This window comes from Mchenga conophoros, linkage group LG18 (assembly GCF_057382185.1).
Source record: "Mchenga conophoros isolate Kocher_MC1m ecotype Shallow Benthic linkage group LG18, M_conophoros_male_GT1.1, whole genome shotgun sequence".
Classification (NCBI taxonomy): domain Eukaryota; kingdom Metazoa; phylum Chordata; class Actinopteri; order Cichliformes; family Cichlidae; genus Mchenga; species Mchenga conophoros.
In genome coordinates, this window is record NC_140543.1 from 5,195,049 (window position 1) to 5,212,024 (window position 16,976).

Here is a 16,976-nt window from a genome sequence, read left to right on the forward strand (position 1 = left end):
TCAAAAAAATCGGATTTAATGCGCTTTCGCCTGCAGTGTGAATGTAGCCTTAGTTAGTTCTTAGAGTTTGGTTTCTGTGTTCCCCTCTATTTAGTGTCTGTACCGTGTCTCTGTGCATTTCCTGTTTTATTGTGAAGGTCCATGTCTTATGTTAGTGTGTTCTGGTCACATTTCCCCCTGTCTCGTGTAGTCAATTAGGATCAGCTGTGTCTTTGCCATTCCATGTCTCCCCCTGTGTGTATTTATACTATGTGTCCTCGTGTGCTCCTCGCCGGTTCATCTGTGTTTTTTCCTGCATCATTCTGTGTCGTCTCCCTGCATCTCCATTTTAGGTTTCAGTTCTGTGTTGTGTTAGTTTTTTCCAGTTTAGGTTTCACCTCCTGCTGGCCTCCTTCGCCCGTTCCTAGATGCCCCTGGTCTCATATCGCACTGACTTCATCACTGGTCTCCCACCATCCTCAGGTAACAGTTATTCTGACCATCATCGATCGGTTCTCCAAAGCTGTGCATTTCATTGCTCTGCCTAAGGGGATTAGGTGCAAGAGTTGTTAAAATGTATAATTAAATAATAGATGAATTCAATAGCAAACTGTGCCTCGTTCTCAGATGGACAGCAAGTGGAATGTGATAGATGAGATGAGGAGATGGAAGGAAGAAGAGAGGCAAAGAGTGATTCACAGGCAGAGCTTAGTTTATTTCCCAGTTTTGTTGCCTTATGGTTCCAAGCGCCGTGACCAATCTTTGCGTTTTATTATTATCTCATAACACTTGTTTAATCAGCTACCCTCTCTCCTGTGGACTGTTTAATCTCTACAGTCTCAGATCAACACAGCCCTGCCCTCCAGCACTATCAGCAGCAAGAGCAGAAGCAACCCCCCAAACAGCAACATTGTACCCATCAGGTAAAAAATGGGCTACGTTTGCTTTGCATTGTGCCCACCTGATGACAGTGATGTAGTGTGATGTGATTCCATATTAGATTCTTGATGAATGTGGGTTGTTGTTCTTCAGCCTGCTTCTATGTGCCCTTTTTAACTGTGAGCACCCGCCCCTTTAAACATCTCTGCACTGCCCTGACTAAATGTATATATAAACTGTCTCTATGGTTTACAGTCTGAGTCTGACAAGCTGTCAGCTGTTCATTTCTGCTATTTGAATTGTTAAAAGAAACAAACTATTCATTTAGCAGATTAACAAAAAGAATAGAGAGGCATCCAGTTATTGACATTTATATTATTTAGTTAAAGGTTTGAACAAAAAACAATTAAACACAGAGCCTCTTCCTGCTTTCTGGAATGAATCACAGCATGAAAACCCTTCCTCTTCTTCCTGCTCTCTAGCTCAGCACCTCCTGTCTGTCCATATCGTTCTGTGTTCCCTCCCCTTTAGATCTACATTATGAAGATGGGTGTAACCAACATGTGTTAGAGCTGGCAGGCCCCATTCACAGCAGCAACACTTGTTGTTCAGATCAGAGGTCAGACCAGTTTCTATAATAAGGAAGTGAAACTTACACAGTCACTGACACTGAGAGGAGAAATGGCGCAGAAAGGAGTTCAGCTGGACCGAGAAACCTTCTCTTGTTCGATCTGTTTGGATCTACTGAAGAATCCGGTGACTCTTCCCTGTGGACACAGCTACTGCATGAAGTGTATTGAAAGCTTCTGGGATGAAGAGGAAAAGAAGAAAATCTACAGCTGCCCTCAGTGCAGACAGACTTTCACAGCGAGGCCTGTCCTGGTGAAAAGCACCATGTTAGCAGTTTTAGTGGAGCAGCTGAAGAAGACTGGACTCCAAGCTGCTCCTGCTGATCACTGCTATGCTGGACCTGAAGATGTGGCCTGTGATGTCTGCACTGGAAGAAAAATGAAAGCCTTCAAGTCCTGTTTAGTCTGTCTGGCATCTTACTGTGAGAAACACCTTCAGACTCATAATATTGTTGCAGTTTCATTCAAGAAACACAAGCTGGTGGAGCCCTCCAAGAAGCTCCAGGAGAACATCTGCTCTCGTCATGATGAGGTGATGAAGATGTTCTGCCGTACTGATCAGCAGAGTATCTGTTATCTCTGCTCTGTGGATGAACATAAAGGCCACGACACAGTCTCAGCTGCAGCAGAAAGGACTGAGAGGCAGAGAGAGCTGGAGGTGAGTCGACAAAACATCCAGCAGAGAATCCAGGACAGAGAGAAAGATGTGAAGCTGCTTCAACAGGAGGTGGAGGCCATCAATCAGTCTGCTGATCAAACAGTGGAGCACAGTGAGAAGATCTTCACTGAGCTGATCCATCTCATCCAGAAAAGAAGCTCTGATGTGAAGCAGCAGATCAGATCCCAGCAGGAAACTGAAGTGAGTCGAGTCAAAGAGCTTCAGGAGAAGCTGGAGCAGGAGATCACTGAGCTGAAGAGGAAAGATGCTGAGCTGAAGCAGCTCTCACACACAGAGGATCACATCCAGTTTCTACACAACTACCCCTCACTGTCAGCACTCAGTGAGTCTACAGACTCATCCAGCATCAATATCCGTCCTCTGAGCTACTTTGAGGATGTGACAGCAGCTGTGTCAGAGGTCAGAGATAAACTACAGGACATTCTGAGAGAGGAACGGACAAACATCTCACTGACAGTCACTGAAGTGGATGTTTTACTGTCACAACCAGAGCCAAAGACCAGAGCTGGATTCTTAAAATATTCATGTGAAATCACACTGGATCCAAACACAGCAAGCAAACAGCTGTTATTATCAGAGGGGAACAGAAAAGCAACATTTATGAAACAACAACAGTCTTATTCTGATCATCCAGACAGATTCACTGACAGGTGGCAGGTCCTGAGTAGAGAGAGTCTGACTGGACGTTGTTACTGGGAGGTGGAGTGGAGAGGGAGAGAAGTTTATGTAGCAGTCGCATACAAGAATATCAGCAGAGAAGGATATGAATGTGGATTTGGACATAATGCCAAATCTTGGTCATTAGATTGTTACAACAACAGATATATATTTTGGTACAACAACATTGAAACTTGTGTCTCAGGTCCTCGTTCCTCCAGAGTAGGAGTGTACCTGGATCACAGAGCAGGTATTTTGTCCTTCTACAGCGTCTCTGAAACCATGACTCTCCTCCACAGAGTCCAGACCACATTCACTCAGCCGCTCTATGCTGGACTGGGGCTTTACTGTTATGGAGCCACTGCTGAGTTGATTAAAGTGAAATAGACTGAAGTCTTTCATATTGTTGTAAGTTTAAATCTGTATTTTAGTTCCCTTTTAGTTTCTCTCCATCATTATTGTGGTATTTATGTGCTGCACATAAATCAGATGTCAGTCAAACATTATGGGCAGTACCTCGACATCTTCAACATGTTGTCTTGATGTTTTTACGTTTTATAGGTGGAGCTCTTTCCTGTGTCTGTTCAGCCATGGAGACTATCAATGCTTATGGATATTTTTATTTGAAAAATTTCTCCACATGACAACATAAACTTCTCTATCTTCTAAATGTTTACTGAATATTTTTCTTAGGTATTTGTATGTTGTTGTTTCTCTTCACTGATCTTAACAGAGAAGTCTACAGACCTTCCTTTATCACACAGATTTTATTCTCATTTGTACATTTATAAAGAAAACAATTAATTACAGAGCAATAAGAAATTTTAAGAAAGTGCACTATATCATAATTTATAGTAAAGTGTATTAAAGCATCGTTAGTTAGTCACTTATTTAGTTTGGAGCTGTATCATCTGACACTGTAGAAACATTTCCTCCAGCTTCAGCACAGAATGTTAAAAACAGAACTATTAATGAGAACAAACAGTAGGAACACAGTATCAGCAAACATCATGGCTTAAAATGGAGAGTAAAAAATCTAAAAAGAAATAAACAAATTAGTAAAAAGGATTTCCTGTTGACATGTTATTGGTCCTATCTTGTCTGCAGCACCTCCAGGATGCTTCTTATATGTTTCTGGTTATTTTTGCACCAATTTTAGTTTTTGTCAGTAGGAAGTTCAAGTTCAACTCAGTGTGTTTGTTTGTTTTTTTCAAACTGATGCCTGACCTTGAACACCAAACATCTGTCAATAAAGCAATGATATAAAATGCTTATATTAGTACTGAAAAACTGCATATCCACTTTACAAATATAAATAATGATATAAATCCACAGCTGAACTGGAGGAGCAGCTGATCTAGTTCACTCATGTGTTTCTGGACTAAGAGTTGGAGCAAATACCTTATGATTCAGTGATGTTTGTTTTTGTTAAATATTTTGTAGATCCAAGAGTGAGTTTGACTCATGATGATGATGTTCCGAATTAAACAAAGTTGGTCACAAATTCTTCAAAGCTGTTTATTAAGAATATATTCACTTGGACTCATGAGACAGGCTTGTGATCCAAGGGAGCCATCAACTGGACAATTACTGACATGACAACAAAAAAGCTAAGTACAGAGGGGGGAACAGAGGTGAAAATACTTGCTTTAAAGGATTGTAATGTTTCCTTTTAAAATAAGTCTCTAAGGTCAGACAAAGGGACAGAAACTCATAGCTTTCTACCAGCCCAATGACAAAACTATAAGTTGTTTTTTAACATCTACTTTTTCATCTATTTGGCAGTCACAGTGAAAAGTATAAACATTGGCACGCTTTGTCTTGTGATTCTGCTGTTCGTAAAAAATGACCATGCGCAAAGTACCAGACTTTAAGGCTTTGACTTGATGCCAATGGCCTGAGGAGGACAGTATTACCCTTGGACATGTGTAGTCTGCCGTCTACTCAATAGAAGAAGAAGAAGCGCGGAAATGGCACAACTGTCTTCAGTTTCTGGGAGAGTTTAACAATGAGAGACTGATGATGCAGAAGAAATCTCCGTGGTTAAAAACATTAAAAACAGTCGTCCAGGATGATGAGATCCGCCACTGGCTCAGACTGCTGTATATCAGCCGGAGACCCGAGATGAAGTCACGCAGCAGGTATGTAAAACTGTGATGTTCTCAATGAACTAACACAGGAACGATCTGAGCTCAGTCTGTAAGCTAACAGGCTAAAATCAGAGAGCAGCTAATCAAACAAGTGCGTCCGTTTTTTTTAAAGGTCAACTTTTAACAATAGACTTTCATGAGACACATCAAAACCAAACAGGGAGGGAAAGCTTCGGTTTTCTGCACTGTGCCACAGTTCGCTGTCTGCTTCGGTTCACGACGCCTCACTCCGGGGCTACAGACAGTTCTCTGCCGCCTGTGGTGCTCCTCACCTCCGTCTGCACCCACAGACTTCCCGAGGTGGAGGCAGGCCGGCAGGGACTTTGAGAGATGGGCTTTACTTTTAAAAATAGCCCTTAATCAGGGTCTAACTCACTAAAAGATGGCCACATGTCTCTCTCCAACTTAATCTCTTTCTTTTAAGTAATTGTTTTTCATTGAAATGAAATTAATTGTTCAATAAAATGATTACATTTATAATTGAATTAAAGTTAAATGAATCAAGGTGATTTTGACTTTGCTAGTTAACAGGAAGAGAAACAAACTTACACAGGATAAAATGAAATTTGGACCCAGCAGAAAAAGTCAGATCACAGACAAACAGAAACATTCCTCTTTGGCTAAAATAAAATGCAGATTATTGCTCATCTGCAGTTTTAATCATGGTGAATAATTTATGATTCAGCCAAGTAAGATTCTTCTGTGTGGAGGTTTTTCCCCTGTCAAAAGGCATTGACCATTACCTTCATCTAAACATGGAATTTAAGTCATGTAGTTGCCGTTGTTTGTTTTTAAAGAGGTCATAATATTTTTGTGATGGTAGAAATTTATCTTCAAAGTAATAGTTATAAAGTGAATTAATAAGACTTTCCAACAAAGAGAGGGAGTCACATGGTGCTTCTGAAACATTTGTACAAACCTCTCTCACATATGTGAGCAACATGCTCACAGTGTACAGCCCTGCTGACTGAGGCTGCACCTTTACCTGTCTAATCTTTTTCTTTTTACTTTGTTCCTCAAGTCCCACATCAACATGAAGTGTAAGGAGGAGGAAGATCTGGCTGGCCAGCAGGTCTGGAAGCAGGAGAGGAACTTCAATCTGGACCAGGAGGACACAGATCCCCCACAGATCAAAGAGGAACAGGAGGAACTCTGCATCAGTCAAGAGGGAGAACAGCTTGTAGTGAAACACGAGGATGAAGGCATCGTCGTCTGGAGCGGGGAAGAGCGGCTCAGACAGCTGCATAACATCTGGAAACCTGAGAAAGATTTACAGACCAGCGGTAAAACTGTAATCGCTTTTCTGAAGTGTTAACATTAATATTAAACCTACAGTTTGTATCAGTCAGATCTATTTAATGTGTATTCGTGAAAACATGACAGGGAGTTTTAAATGGACTGGTTCTTATATAGCGCTTTTCTACTCAATCTTGAGCACTCAAAGCGCTTTACAAAACTTGTGCATTCACCCACTCACTCCCATTCGCACAAGCACATTTTTCTTAGTGCTTTCTACCAACATTCAGACACACATTCCACAGATCAAAGAGCAACTTGAGGCAACTTGGAGTTAGTATCTTGCCCAAGGATATTTGAAATGCAGACTAGGTGAAGCCGGGAATCGAACCGATCAGTAGATGATCTGCTCTACCGCCTGAGCTACAGCCACCCCCAATAGTGAAGATTATTTTGAAAAATATCAAGATGTAGATCAGTTTCGAGATCAACTCCAAAATAGATCATCAGTCAGTCAGTAATAAGTGAGTTCTTTTTTGTTTGAAAGGTTTTTTTTACTCTTAATGTTGCTGAAAAATGTCAGAACTCAAGTTCTCATTTGCATCAGAGTGCACAAATAACTTCATTTTTACACACTTTTAATTTCACCTGCAAATGTGAGCAACATGCCCTCATTACAGACTTTAACTAAAACTTTATCTTCTCAGAAGTGTTTTTCTATAATTACATTTTTTTTATTGTTCGTTTAGACCTCCACCAGCAAACTGCCTGTAAGGAGGAGGAGTTTGTCGCCAATCAGCAGGAGAGGAACTCAAGTCTGGACCAGGAGGACCCAGATCCTCCACAGATTAAAGAGGAACAGGAGGAACTCTGCACCAGTCAGGAGCTGGAGGAGATTGTACTGAAGCAGGAGATCAATAGTTTTATGGTGACTTCTAGTTTTGAGGAAAGTGACCTCAGTGAATCAGAACCAAACGATGACCAGCTCCTTGCTCTTAACTTTCCTGAACCAGAGCTTGAGGAACAGGAAGAAAACCAGCATGTGGACTCGGGATCAACTAGAAATGCGGAGCTGAAGAAAAGGAGACGTCACAAAAACCGAACAGATAAGTCTCGGAGTGAAACTGATACAAGTAAAAAATCTGTAAGCTGTGACACTTGTGGAAAAACTTTTCAGTGTAAATCCAACCTGACGAGACACATGAGAGTTCACACAAGTGAGAAGCCACATTCTTGTAGCACCTGTGGGAAAAGATTCATTTGGAAATCAGGATTGGAAACTCACGTAAGGATCCACACAGGCGAGAAGCCATATTTTTGCATCACCTGTGGGAAAAGATTTAATAAGAAATCCGGATTTGAAAGTCACGTGAGAATCCACACAGGCGAGAAGCCGTATTTCTGTAGCACATGTGGGAAAAGATTTGGTAAGAAATCAGGACTAGAAACTCATTTGAGAATCCACACCGGTGAGAAAGCGTATTCTTGCAACGTCTGTAGGAAAGAGTTTAGAGACTTGTCGACTATGAAAAGTCACAGAAGGATCCACACAGGTGAGAAACCATATATTTGTAGCTCCTGTGGGGAAAGATTCAGTTGGAAATCAGGACTGAATTTTCATCTAAGGATCCACCTGAGTGACAAACCAAATCACTGCAGCACCCGAGGTAGAAAATGACCTCATGCTCCAAGTCACGGTACATTTCCTGTCCACAGCAGTGAAGGGCACTCTATGTTGTTTGTTCCAGCCCTGACTTTATGTTTCTCTAAGTTTGATATTTTTTTTATTGGTCTTTAAAGGTGACACAAATATTTATTGAACATGGATGCTCTTTTAATATTTACCACAGAAACTTGTATTTCTTCTTCAGTATAGAAGAAAACAAACATGAAAATGAGTTTTTCATCACTTGTTCCTTGTAACAACCATGATGTGATTCCTTTTTATCAGCCAATAAATAAGTTTTGATACACAGGACTAAAGATTTAAAAAAAGTTCAAGACAAGTATACAATTTTTATTTAAATATGTTTTCTTTGTGATTTATGTTAATGAAGGTTATACTTCAGCATGGCTTTGACCTGGTTGTCCTGGTTATTCTTAGCAACATGTTGCAAGATTTGATTAAAATGTTTGTGACTTATTTTGTGTATTGTGTAATCCCTGCTAAATAAAAGCAGTTAAATGTGCTATATTGGCTCATGATAAGTGTTTATATCATTTTGCCTAAATGCAAGTAAACTCAATGTTTGCCAACTCTGTGTGTGCAGTTTGCTTCATAAGTACAGTAACAGAACTTGAACTACATGGAGCCTATTTTGATTACATCATTACAGATGTAGATATTATTCATAGTTCATATTTCACAGTGTGCTGCAATCTTCTCCACAGACCTGCATTGCTCTCTGTTCAGACCCGTCATCTTCAAGATGTCCACTAGATGTCGTCAGAGTTCCCCCACTTTCCTCATCTATTGTGTTGCCATTACCTGAGCCTGCTTAAAACCTACAGTCCTTTACATATGGGTTCATTCAGGGTCATGTTTAGTGGGCAGGTTTAGTGCGATGAAGGAAACTCGTTTTCTTTAACTTTACCTCTCAGTAAGTAACTGGAGTAACAGACTCACTGATTCCTCCCCACCTGCTGGACATGAACCAGCTGACTGACACTTGTTTTCATTTTCTCATTCATAAAGTTGCTACCAGTTCAATTCATTTATATTTATATAGTGCCAAAAAACAACAGTTGCCTCAAGGTGCTTTATATTGTAAGGTAAAGAATGTAAAAACCTCCACAATTGAACAAGCTGAAAAGAGCAAATGCTTGGCAGCAGTGGCAGAAACAGGCTTTCTGTCGTAATCACTGTAAAACACTAATCACTGGTCAGTCATTTGTTCTACAAATTCTACATTTGGATTTCTGATTATTATTTCTGGCTGATTTTCATTAGATCGACCTGAGTAGGGCAGCGACAGATGTGTGCGGTCCAGAAGTAGAAGAAGAAGAAAGAGGAGAGCAGAAATGATGACATTCTAGGCTCGCTTTTCACCTTTGATGTACTCTTAGCAGGAAGACTTTGGTTTGGTGATGTGTTAGAGATAATTTAGTGGTTGAAGCTACTGTGGACTGACCAGATCTGCCATCAGCTCAGAGTGCTGGATATCACCGCAAACCTGAGACAAAGTCATACAGAACAGGTGTGTAAAACTGTGATGGTCACTGTGATGGGTGCATGCAACCACACAACTGAGACACTTAGTAATATTCATTTGGTCTTTTGTCTTATGTTTACGTTATGCTTTAAAGTTTCTGTGATCATAAGTTAACTAATTTGACGTTTTGAGGTTACCTGTAGTGATGTGACGTTCTGTATCGAGGCTTCGGAGCGTGTGTCGGGTAATTGAGGGGGCGTTTCCGCGATGCGCGTATCGAGGCTTGCTTCATTTATGGGAGGAGCTGAAAATGATGACGTCCGAAGCCTCGCTGCCCGGCTGTACCACGTGACTGGTTCATGAAGTGGTTCGAACTTTGCCGCGAGATATGACAGCGATATAAACCCTCAGACTTCATTCAAAATGTAGGTGTTTGATGGAGAGTTGCGGTTAGTGAGAGTTTGGAGACAGTTTGGAGGTTTATGAGAGTGAGGAGAGAAAGTCAGGAGAGAATGGAGCCAGCTAAGAAGAGGAGGATGTCCTCCCCTGTGTGGGAACATTGTGATTTTATTCCTCCCAACAAGGTATGTAAATTTCTACAGAAGATGTATTTTCATAATACTGATGCTGCAATACAATTTATGTTAAGCTGTCTTGACTTTTGTACAAGGTGAAGTGTTTGCTATGTGCCAGGGAGCTGGGATATAACAACAACACCTCATCCATGCTTAGGCACTACAGAGCTTTGCATGTGAATAAGGGGGACACCGATTGTGGAGCAAGACCAGGTGAGCCATCAAATGCCATGATAATATAGCATGCAGTAATGTTACTAAATGATATAACAATATTATACAACTGTTATAAGTTACATGTGTGATATTTATATTTGTGCTTTGTCTTTATTGTCTTTCCTCAGGAGAACAATCTCAAATAGATGAAGACCTGGTCAGCATGGTGATTGAGGACTCCCAGCCATTTAGCATTGTGGAGGACAAAGGATTCAAAAGATGTGTTAAATCATTAAATCCTAGCTATGTTCTCCCCACTAAAAAGGCCATAAAAGCAGTGAAAATTTAGTTTTTACAGAATAAAATGTGAACAGGCAGGACTGTGTAGCTGTCCATACCTCAACGTTACAACCGCACAACCACTGTCCACACCCCAACCACACCTCACCTCACAGTAAATGATCATTTGCATTTTAAGCATTTCCAAATAATCATTTTCCATACTGCCAGTATAAATATACACAGTATACTGCCATCACTACAATATACATGTTTTACACACTCCTTTTGTTGTTGACATTTACAGGCTGTGTGCAAAAGGCCACACTCTTCAAATTCATGCCAGCTATTATTTTTACGTCCAGTAGGTGTCCTACTAGAGCAAATGAAGCTTCAAGAAGCTTTGCGCTGGGGTGAACCAATTGGATGAAAAGCTTCAGTGCTTCACGAAGCTTCATCTGCCCATCACTAGCATAGACTTTGCATTGTTTGTTATTTTATATAGGTATGTTATATTGATTATATTTCTGCTCTTTCTCAGTTACCTGACCTCCGCTCCAGTCCTTCCTGGTTTGGCTGAAAGAGGAGGCTGAGGGTGGAGCTGGTTTAAATGCAGAAGCCAATAAAGTGGACTGGACCATCTATTGTGATCATGCAGGGGGAATGGGGTTCTTCTTGAATGATGCTTATCTGTTATCCCTTTAGTTTTCACCTTTGGTTTATATAATGGTTTATTCATTTGCTATATAACTGGAGCTGTTTCTCATTTGGGCAGGTCAGTTTGAGTTATGTTTTTGTTAAGTGATTTTTGAGTAGCAGTCTGTTAAGGTAACCTCTTTTATGGGCCCACTTGGTTCTTACAAACTTTATTTTTTGTTATTTTGAATTTTTGTAATCATTTTGTCCTTTTTGGGGTATAATAAAACCCATTTTTTTGAAGATTACATTTGTGCCTGTGTGTTCCTGGCGGCTTGGATCATGACAGTCTCAGTGAAATAACACTGACTCATGCAGGACTCTGATAAAAACTCAGCTTGTGGGCTAACAGACTAAAATCAAAGAATGCTTCTCTTTTTCTCTTTTGTTAAAAACGTTGAACATCCAGTGAGACACAGAGTAAAGTGACTTTCCAAGATTGTTTCTTCTTCTACAGATTCAGATAAATGATGTCATTTTGAGCCAGAAAGAACATTTCCATCATAAAGTAGAAGACTTTTATATTCTTTATTTATTTATCTGGTAAAAAGTCTCATTGACTTTAAAATGTCTTTTTCAAAAGAGATCTGGCCAAGACCAGAAGCTCCAGTTTTCTCTGCTTCTGTTTGCAGCAGAGCAAAAAGGACAGAGAGCAAGGGACGAGAGAAGACACGAGACAAAGACATGAACGGGACCAAATACTAACCAAGACAACCTAAACAACAAATACTGAATAAATTCAAGAGCGTAAGCCCTTGAATTCTGATTTAATAAAGTAAATCAGAATACTTTATTAATCTTGAAGGATTAATAAAGTATTCTGATTCTGATAACTAGGAAACATAAGATACACAGAGAACAGAATAATGATTAAACAAGACTCAAAAAACCACAAACACAAAACACTGGGTCAACGACCCAGGTACCCTAACAGCCGAGGGAAAAGATGACCTCCTATTCACATCAGTATGGTATATTTTACTCCCATATCACTACTCAAAGATCATATTTTATTGTTGTAGGTTGTGGAGGTGACACACACACAAGCTGTAGTTCAACAATGACTTCATTCCTCTATTGACCTATAAAGAGGTCTTGTTACATAAGATTAAAGCTGGAAACTGACACACATAAGCCCAAACACATTGTGTTATTGTGGACGTTGAAGTCACTGCATGTGTTTTTCATGAAGATTAAACTTTCCTGTGCTGTTGGTTCTTTGTTTAATTCTGTTGGTTCTTACTTTTTTGTTCCTAAAGTTTAAACTAAACTCTTGTTGGATACCAGGTGTTCATTTAATAAAGCTGCAGGTTCAAACTTCTAACTGCATGAAAATGTAATGTGTAATGTCATGTGTTTCTAAGTACCATGATTTTGGTCATCAAATCAGCCATTACTCATTTAATTTGATGTAAATTTCCCCTAATTTGCATATTCAGATTCAGTATTCAGTACCACATGTGAAAGTGACCCAGATCAGATTTGAAAATATTGGATTTGTGCCGTTCACACTGTCATAGCATGATCGGATATAGGGTCGCATAGGGTCAAAAAAATCGGATTTAATGCGCTTTCGCCTGCAGTGTGAATGTAGCCTTAGTTAGTTCTTAGAGTTTGGTTTCTGTGTTCCCCTCTATTTAGTGTCTGTACCGTGTCTCTGTGCATTTCCTGTTTTATTGTGAAGGTCCATGTCTTATGTTAGTGTGTTCTGGTCACATTTCCCCCTGTCTCGTGTAGTCAATTAGGATCAGCTGTGTCTTTGCCATTCCATGTCTCCCCCTGTGTGTATTTATACTATGTGTCCTCGTGTGCTCCTCGCCGGTTCATCTGTGTTTTTTCCTGCATCATTCTGTGTCGTCTCCCTGCATCTCCATTTTAGGTTTCAGTTCTGTGTTGTGTTAGTTTTTTCCAGTTTAGGTTTCACCTCCTGCTGGCTTCCTTCGCCCGTTCCTAGATGCCCCTGGTCTCATATCGCACTGACTTCATCACTGGTCTCCCACCATCCTCAGGTAACAGTTATTCTGACCATCATCGATCGGTTCTCCAAAGCTGTGCATTTCATTGCTCTGCCTAAGGGGATTAGGTGCAAGAGTTGTTAAAATGTATAATTAAATAATAGATGAATTCAATAGCAAACTGTGCCTCGTTCTCAGATGGACAGCAAGTGGAATGTGATAGATGAGATGAGGAGATGGAAGGAAGAAGAGAGGCAAAGAGTGATTCACAGGCAGAGCTTAGTTTATTTCCCAGTTTTGTTGCCTTATGGTTCCAAGCGCCGTGACCAATCTTTGCGTTTTATTATTATCTCATAACACTTGTTTAATCAGCTACCCTCTCTCCTGTGGACTGTTTAATCTCTACAGTCTCAGATCAACACAGCCCTGCCCTCCAGCACTATCAGCAGCAAGAGCAGAAGCAACCCCCCAAACAGCAACATTGTACCCCATCAGGTAAAAAATGGGCTACGTTTGCTTTGCATTGTGCCCACCTGATGACAGTGATGTAGTGTGATGTGATTCCATATTAGATTCTTGATGAATGTGGGTTGTTGTTCTTCAGCCTGCTTCTATGTGCCCTTTTTAACTGTGAGCACCCGCCCCTTTAAACATCTCTGCACTGCCCTGACTAAATGTATATATAAACTGTCTCTATGGTTTACAGTCTGAGTCTGACAAGCTGTCAGCTGTTCATTTCTGCTATTTGAATTGTTAAAAGAAACAAACTATTCATTTAGCAGATTAACAAAAAGAATAGAGAGGCATCCAGTTATTGACATTTATATTATTTAGTTAAAGGTTTGAACAAAAAACAATTAAACACAGAGCCTCTTCCTGCTTTCTGGAATGAATCACAGCATGAAAACCCTTCCTCTTCTTCCTGCTCTCTAGCTCAGCACCTCCTGTCTGTCCATATCGTTCTGTGTTCCCTCCCCTTTAGATCTACATTATGAAGATGGGTGTAACCAACATGTGTTAGAGCTGGCAGGCCCCATTCACAGCAGCAACACTTGTTGTTCAGATCAGAGGTCAGACCAGTTTCTATAATAAGGAAGTGAAACTTACACAGTCACTGACACTGAGAGGAGAAATGGCGCAGAAAGGAGTTCAGCTGGACCGAGAAACCTTCTCTTGTTCGATCTGTTTGGATCTACTGAAGAATCCGGTGACTCTTCCCTGTGGACACAGCTACTGCATGAAGTGTATTGAAAGCTTCTGGGATGAAGAGGAAAAGAAGAAAATCTACAGCTGCCCTCAGTGCAGACAGACTTTCACAGCGAGGCCTGTCCTGGTGAAAAGCACCATGTTAGCAGTTTTAGTGGAGCAGCTGAAGAAGACTGGACTCCAAGCTGCTCCTGCTGATCACTGCTATGCTGGACCTGAAGATGTGGCCTGTGATGTCTGCACTGGAAGAAAAATGAAAGCCTTCAAGTCCTGTTTAGTCTGTCTGGCATCTTACTGTGAGAAACACCTTCAGACTCATAATATTGTTGCAGTTTCATTCAAGAAACACAAGCTGGTGGAGCCCTCCAAGAAGCTCCAGGAGAACATCTGCTCTCGTCATGATGAGGTGATGAAGATGTTCTGCCGTACTGATCAGCAGAGTATCTGTTATCTCTGCTCTGTGGATGAACATAAAGGCCACGACACAGTCTCAGCTGCAGCAGAAAGGACTGAGAGGCAGAGAGAGCTGGAGGTGAGTCGACAAAACATCCAGCAGAGAATCCAGGACAGAGAGAAAGATGTGAAGCTGCTTCAACAGGAGGTGGAGGCCATCAATCAGTCTGCTGATCAAACAGTGGAGCACAGTGAGAAGATCTTCACTGAGCTGATCCATCTCATCCAGAAAAGAAGCTCTGATGTGAAGCAGCAGATCAGATCCCAGCAGGAAACTGAAGTGAGTCGAGTCAAAGAGCTTCAGGAGAAGCTGGAGCAGGAGATCACTGAGCTGAAGAGGAAAGATGCTGAGCTGAAGCAGCTCTCACACACAGAGGATCACATCCAGTTTCTACACAACTACCCCTCACTGTCAGCACTCAGTGAGTCTACAGACTCATCCAGCATCAATATCCGTCCTCTGAGCTACTTTGAGGATGTGACAGCAGCTGTGTCAGAGGTCAGAGATAAACTACAGGACATTCTGAGAGAGGAACGGACAAACATCTCACTGACAGTCACTGAAGTGGATGTTTTACTGTCACAACCAGAGCCAAAGACCAGAGCTGGATTCTTAAAATATTCATGTGAAATCACACTGGATCCAAACACAGCAAACAAACAGCTGTTATTATCAGAGGGGAACAGAAAAGCAACATTTATGAATCAACAACAGTCTTATTCTGATCATCCAGACAGATTCACTGACAGGTGGCAGGTCCTGAGTAGAGAGAGTCTGACTGGACGTTGTTACTGGGAGGTGGAGTGGAGAGGGAGAGAAGTTTATGTAGCAGTCGCATACAAGAATATCAGCAGAGAAGGATATGAATGTGGATTTGGACATAATGACAAATCTTGGTCATTAGATTGTATCAACAACAGTTTTATATTTTGGTACAACAACATCCAAACTCGTGTCTCAGGTCCTCGTTCCTCCAGAGTAGGAGTGTACCTGGATCACAGAGCAGGTATTTTGTCCTTCTACAGCGTCTCTGAAACCATGACTCTCCTCCACAGAGTCCAGACCACATTCACTCAGCCGCTCTATGCTGGACTGGGGCTTTACTGTTATGGAGCCACTGCTGAGTTGATTAAAGTGAAATAGACTGAAGTCTTTCATATTGTTGTAAGTTTAAATCTGTATTTTAGTTCCCTTTTAGTTTCTCTCCATCATTATTGTGGTATTTATGTGCTGCACATAAATCAGATGTCAGTCAAACATTATGGGCAGTACCTCGACATCTTCAACATGTTGTCTTGATGTTTTTACGTTTTATAGGTGGAGCTCTTTCCTGTGTCTGTTCAGCCATGGAGACTATCAATGCTTATGGATATTTTTATTTGAAAAATTTCTCCACATGACAACATAAACTTCTCTATCTTCTAAATGTTTACTGAATATTTTTCTTAGGTATTTGTATGTTGTTGTTTCTCTTCACTGATCTTAACAGAGAAGTCTACAGACCTTCCTTTATCACACAGATTTTATTCTCATTTGTACATTTATAAAGAAAACAATTAATTACAGAGCAATAAGAAATTTTAAGAAAGTGCACTATATCATAATTTATAGTAAAGTGTATTAAAGCATCGTTAGTTAGTCACTTATTTAGTTTGGAGCTGTATCATCTGACACTGTAGAAACATTTCCTCCAGCTTCAGCACAGAATGTTAAAAACAGAACTATTAATGAGAACAAACAGTAGGAACACAGTATCAGCAAACATCATGGCTTAAAATGGAGAGTAAAAATCTAAAAAGAAATAAACAAATTAGTAAAAAGGATTTCCTGTTGACATGTTATTGGTCCTATCTTGTCTGCAGCACCTCCAGGATGCTTCTTATATGTTTCTGGTTATTTTTGCACCAATTTTAGTTTTTGTCAGTAGGAAGTTCAAGTTCAACTCAGTGTGTTTGTTTGTTTTTTTCAAACTGATGCCTGACCTTGAACACCAAACATCTGTCAATAAAGCAATGATATAAAATGCTTATATTAGTACTGAAAAACTGCATATCCACTTTACAAATATAAATAATGATATAAATCCACAGCTGAACTGGAGGAGCAGCTGATCTAGTTCACTCATGTGTTTCTGGACTAAGAGTTGGAGCAAATACCTTATGATTCAGTGATGTTTGTTTTTGTTAAATATTTTGTAGATCCAAGAGTGAGTTTGACTCATGATGATGATGTTCCGAATTAAACAAAGTTGGTCACAAATTCTTCAAAGCTGTTTATTAAGAATATATTCACTT

At 40.4% G+C, this 16,976-nt stretch overlaps 3 protein-coding genes across 5 annotated transcripts; all 3 read left to right on the forward strand.

Moving 5' to 3' along the window:
- The first annotated feature begins 1,524 nt into the window (after positions 1-1,524).
- Positions 1,525-3,493, forward strand: LOC146553013 (tripartite motif-containing protein 16-like). 2 transcript variants are annotated; one of them, XM_085255487.1, is made up of 2 exons: positions 1,538-1,880; positions 2,055-3,493. In XM_085255487.1, the coding sequence occupies exons 1-2, from the start codon at positions 1,540-1,542 to the stop codon at positions 3,208-3,210; spliced, it is 1,497 nt and encodes a 498-aa protein (XP_085111613.1). In that variant the 5' UTR covers positions 1,538-1,539; the 3' UTR covers positions 3,211-3,493. The 2 variants fall into 2 exon arrangements, with proteins under 2 accessions (XP_085111614.1, XP_085111613.1); XM_085255488.1 differs by having other exon boundaries at positions 1,525-3,493.
- Positions 3,494-5,998: 2,505 nt separating this feature from the next.
- LOC146553014 (uncharacterized) lies at positions 5,999-8,465 on the forward strand. The gene is made up of 2 exons (XM_085255567.1): positions 5,999-6,256; positions 6,959-8,465. The coding sequence occupies exons 1-2, from the start codon at positions 6,007-6,009 to the stop codon at positions 7,885-7,887; spliced, it is 1,179 nt and encodes a 392-aa protein (XP_085111693.1). The 5' UTR covers positions 5,999-6,006; the 3' UTR covers positions 7,888-8,465.
- Positions 8,466-14,139: 5,674 nt separating this feature from the next.
- On the forward strand, positions 14,140-16,502 carry LOC146553015 (tripartite motif-containing protein 16-like). Of its 2 annotated transcripts, XM_085255485.1 has the most exons (2): positions 14,153-14,495; positions 14,670-16,502. In XM_085255485.1, the coding sequence occupies exons 1-2, from the start codon at positions 14,155-14,157 to the stop codon at positions 15,823-15,825; spliced, it is 1,497 nt and encodes a 498-aa protein (XP_085111611.1). In that variant the 5' UTR covers positions 14,153-14,154; the 3' UTR covers positions 15,826-16,502. The 2 variants fall into 2 exon arrangements, with proteins under 2 accessions (XP_085111612.1, XP_085111611.1); XM_085255486.1 differs by having other exon boundaries at positions 14,140-16,502.
- The last annotated feature ends 474 nt before the right edge of the window (positions 16,503-16,976 follow it).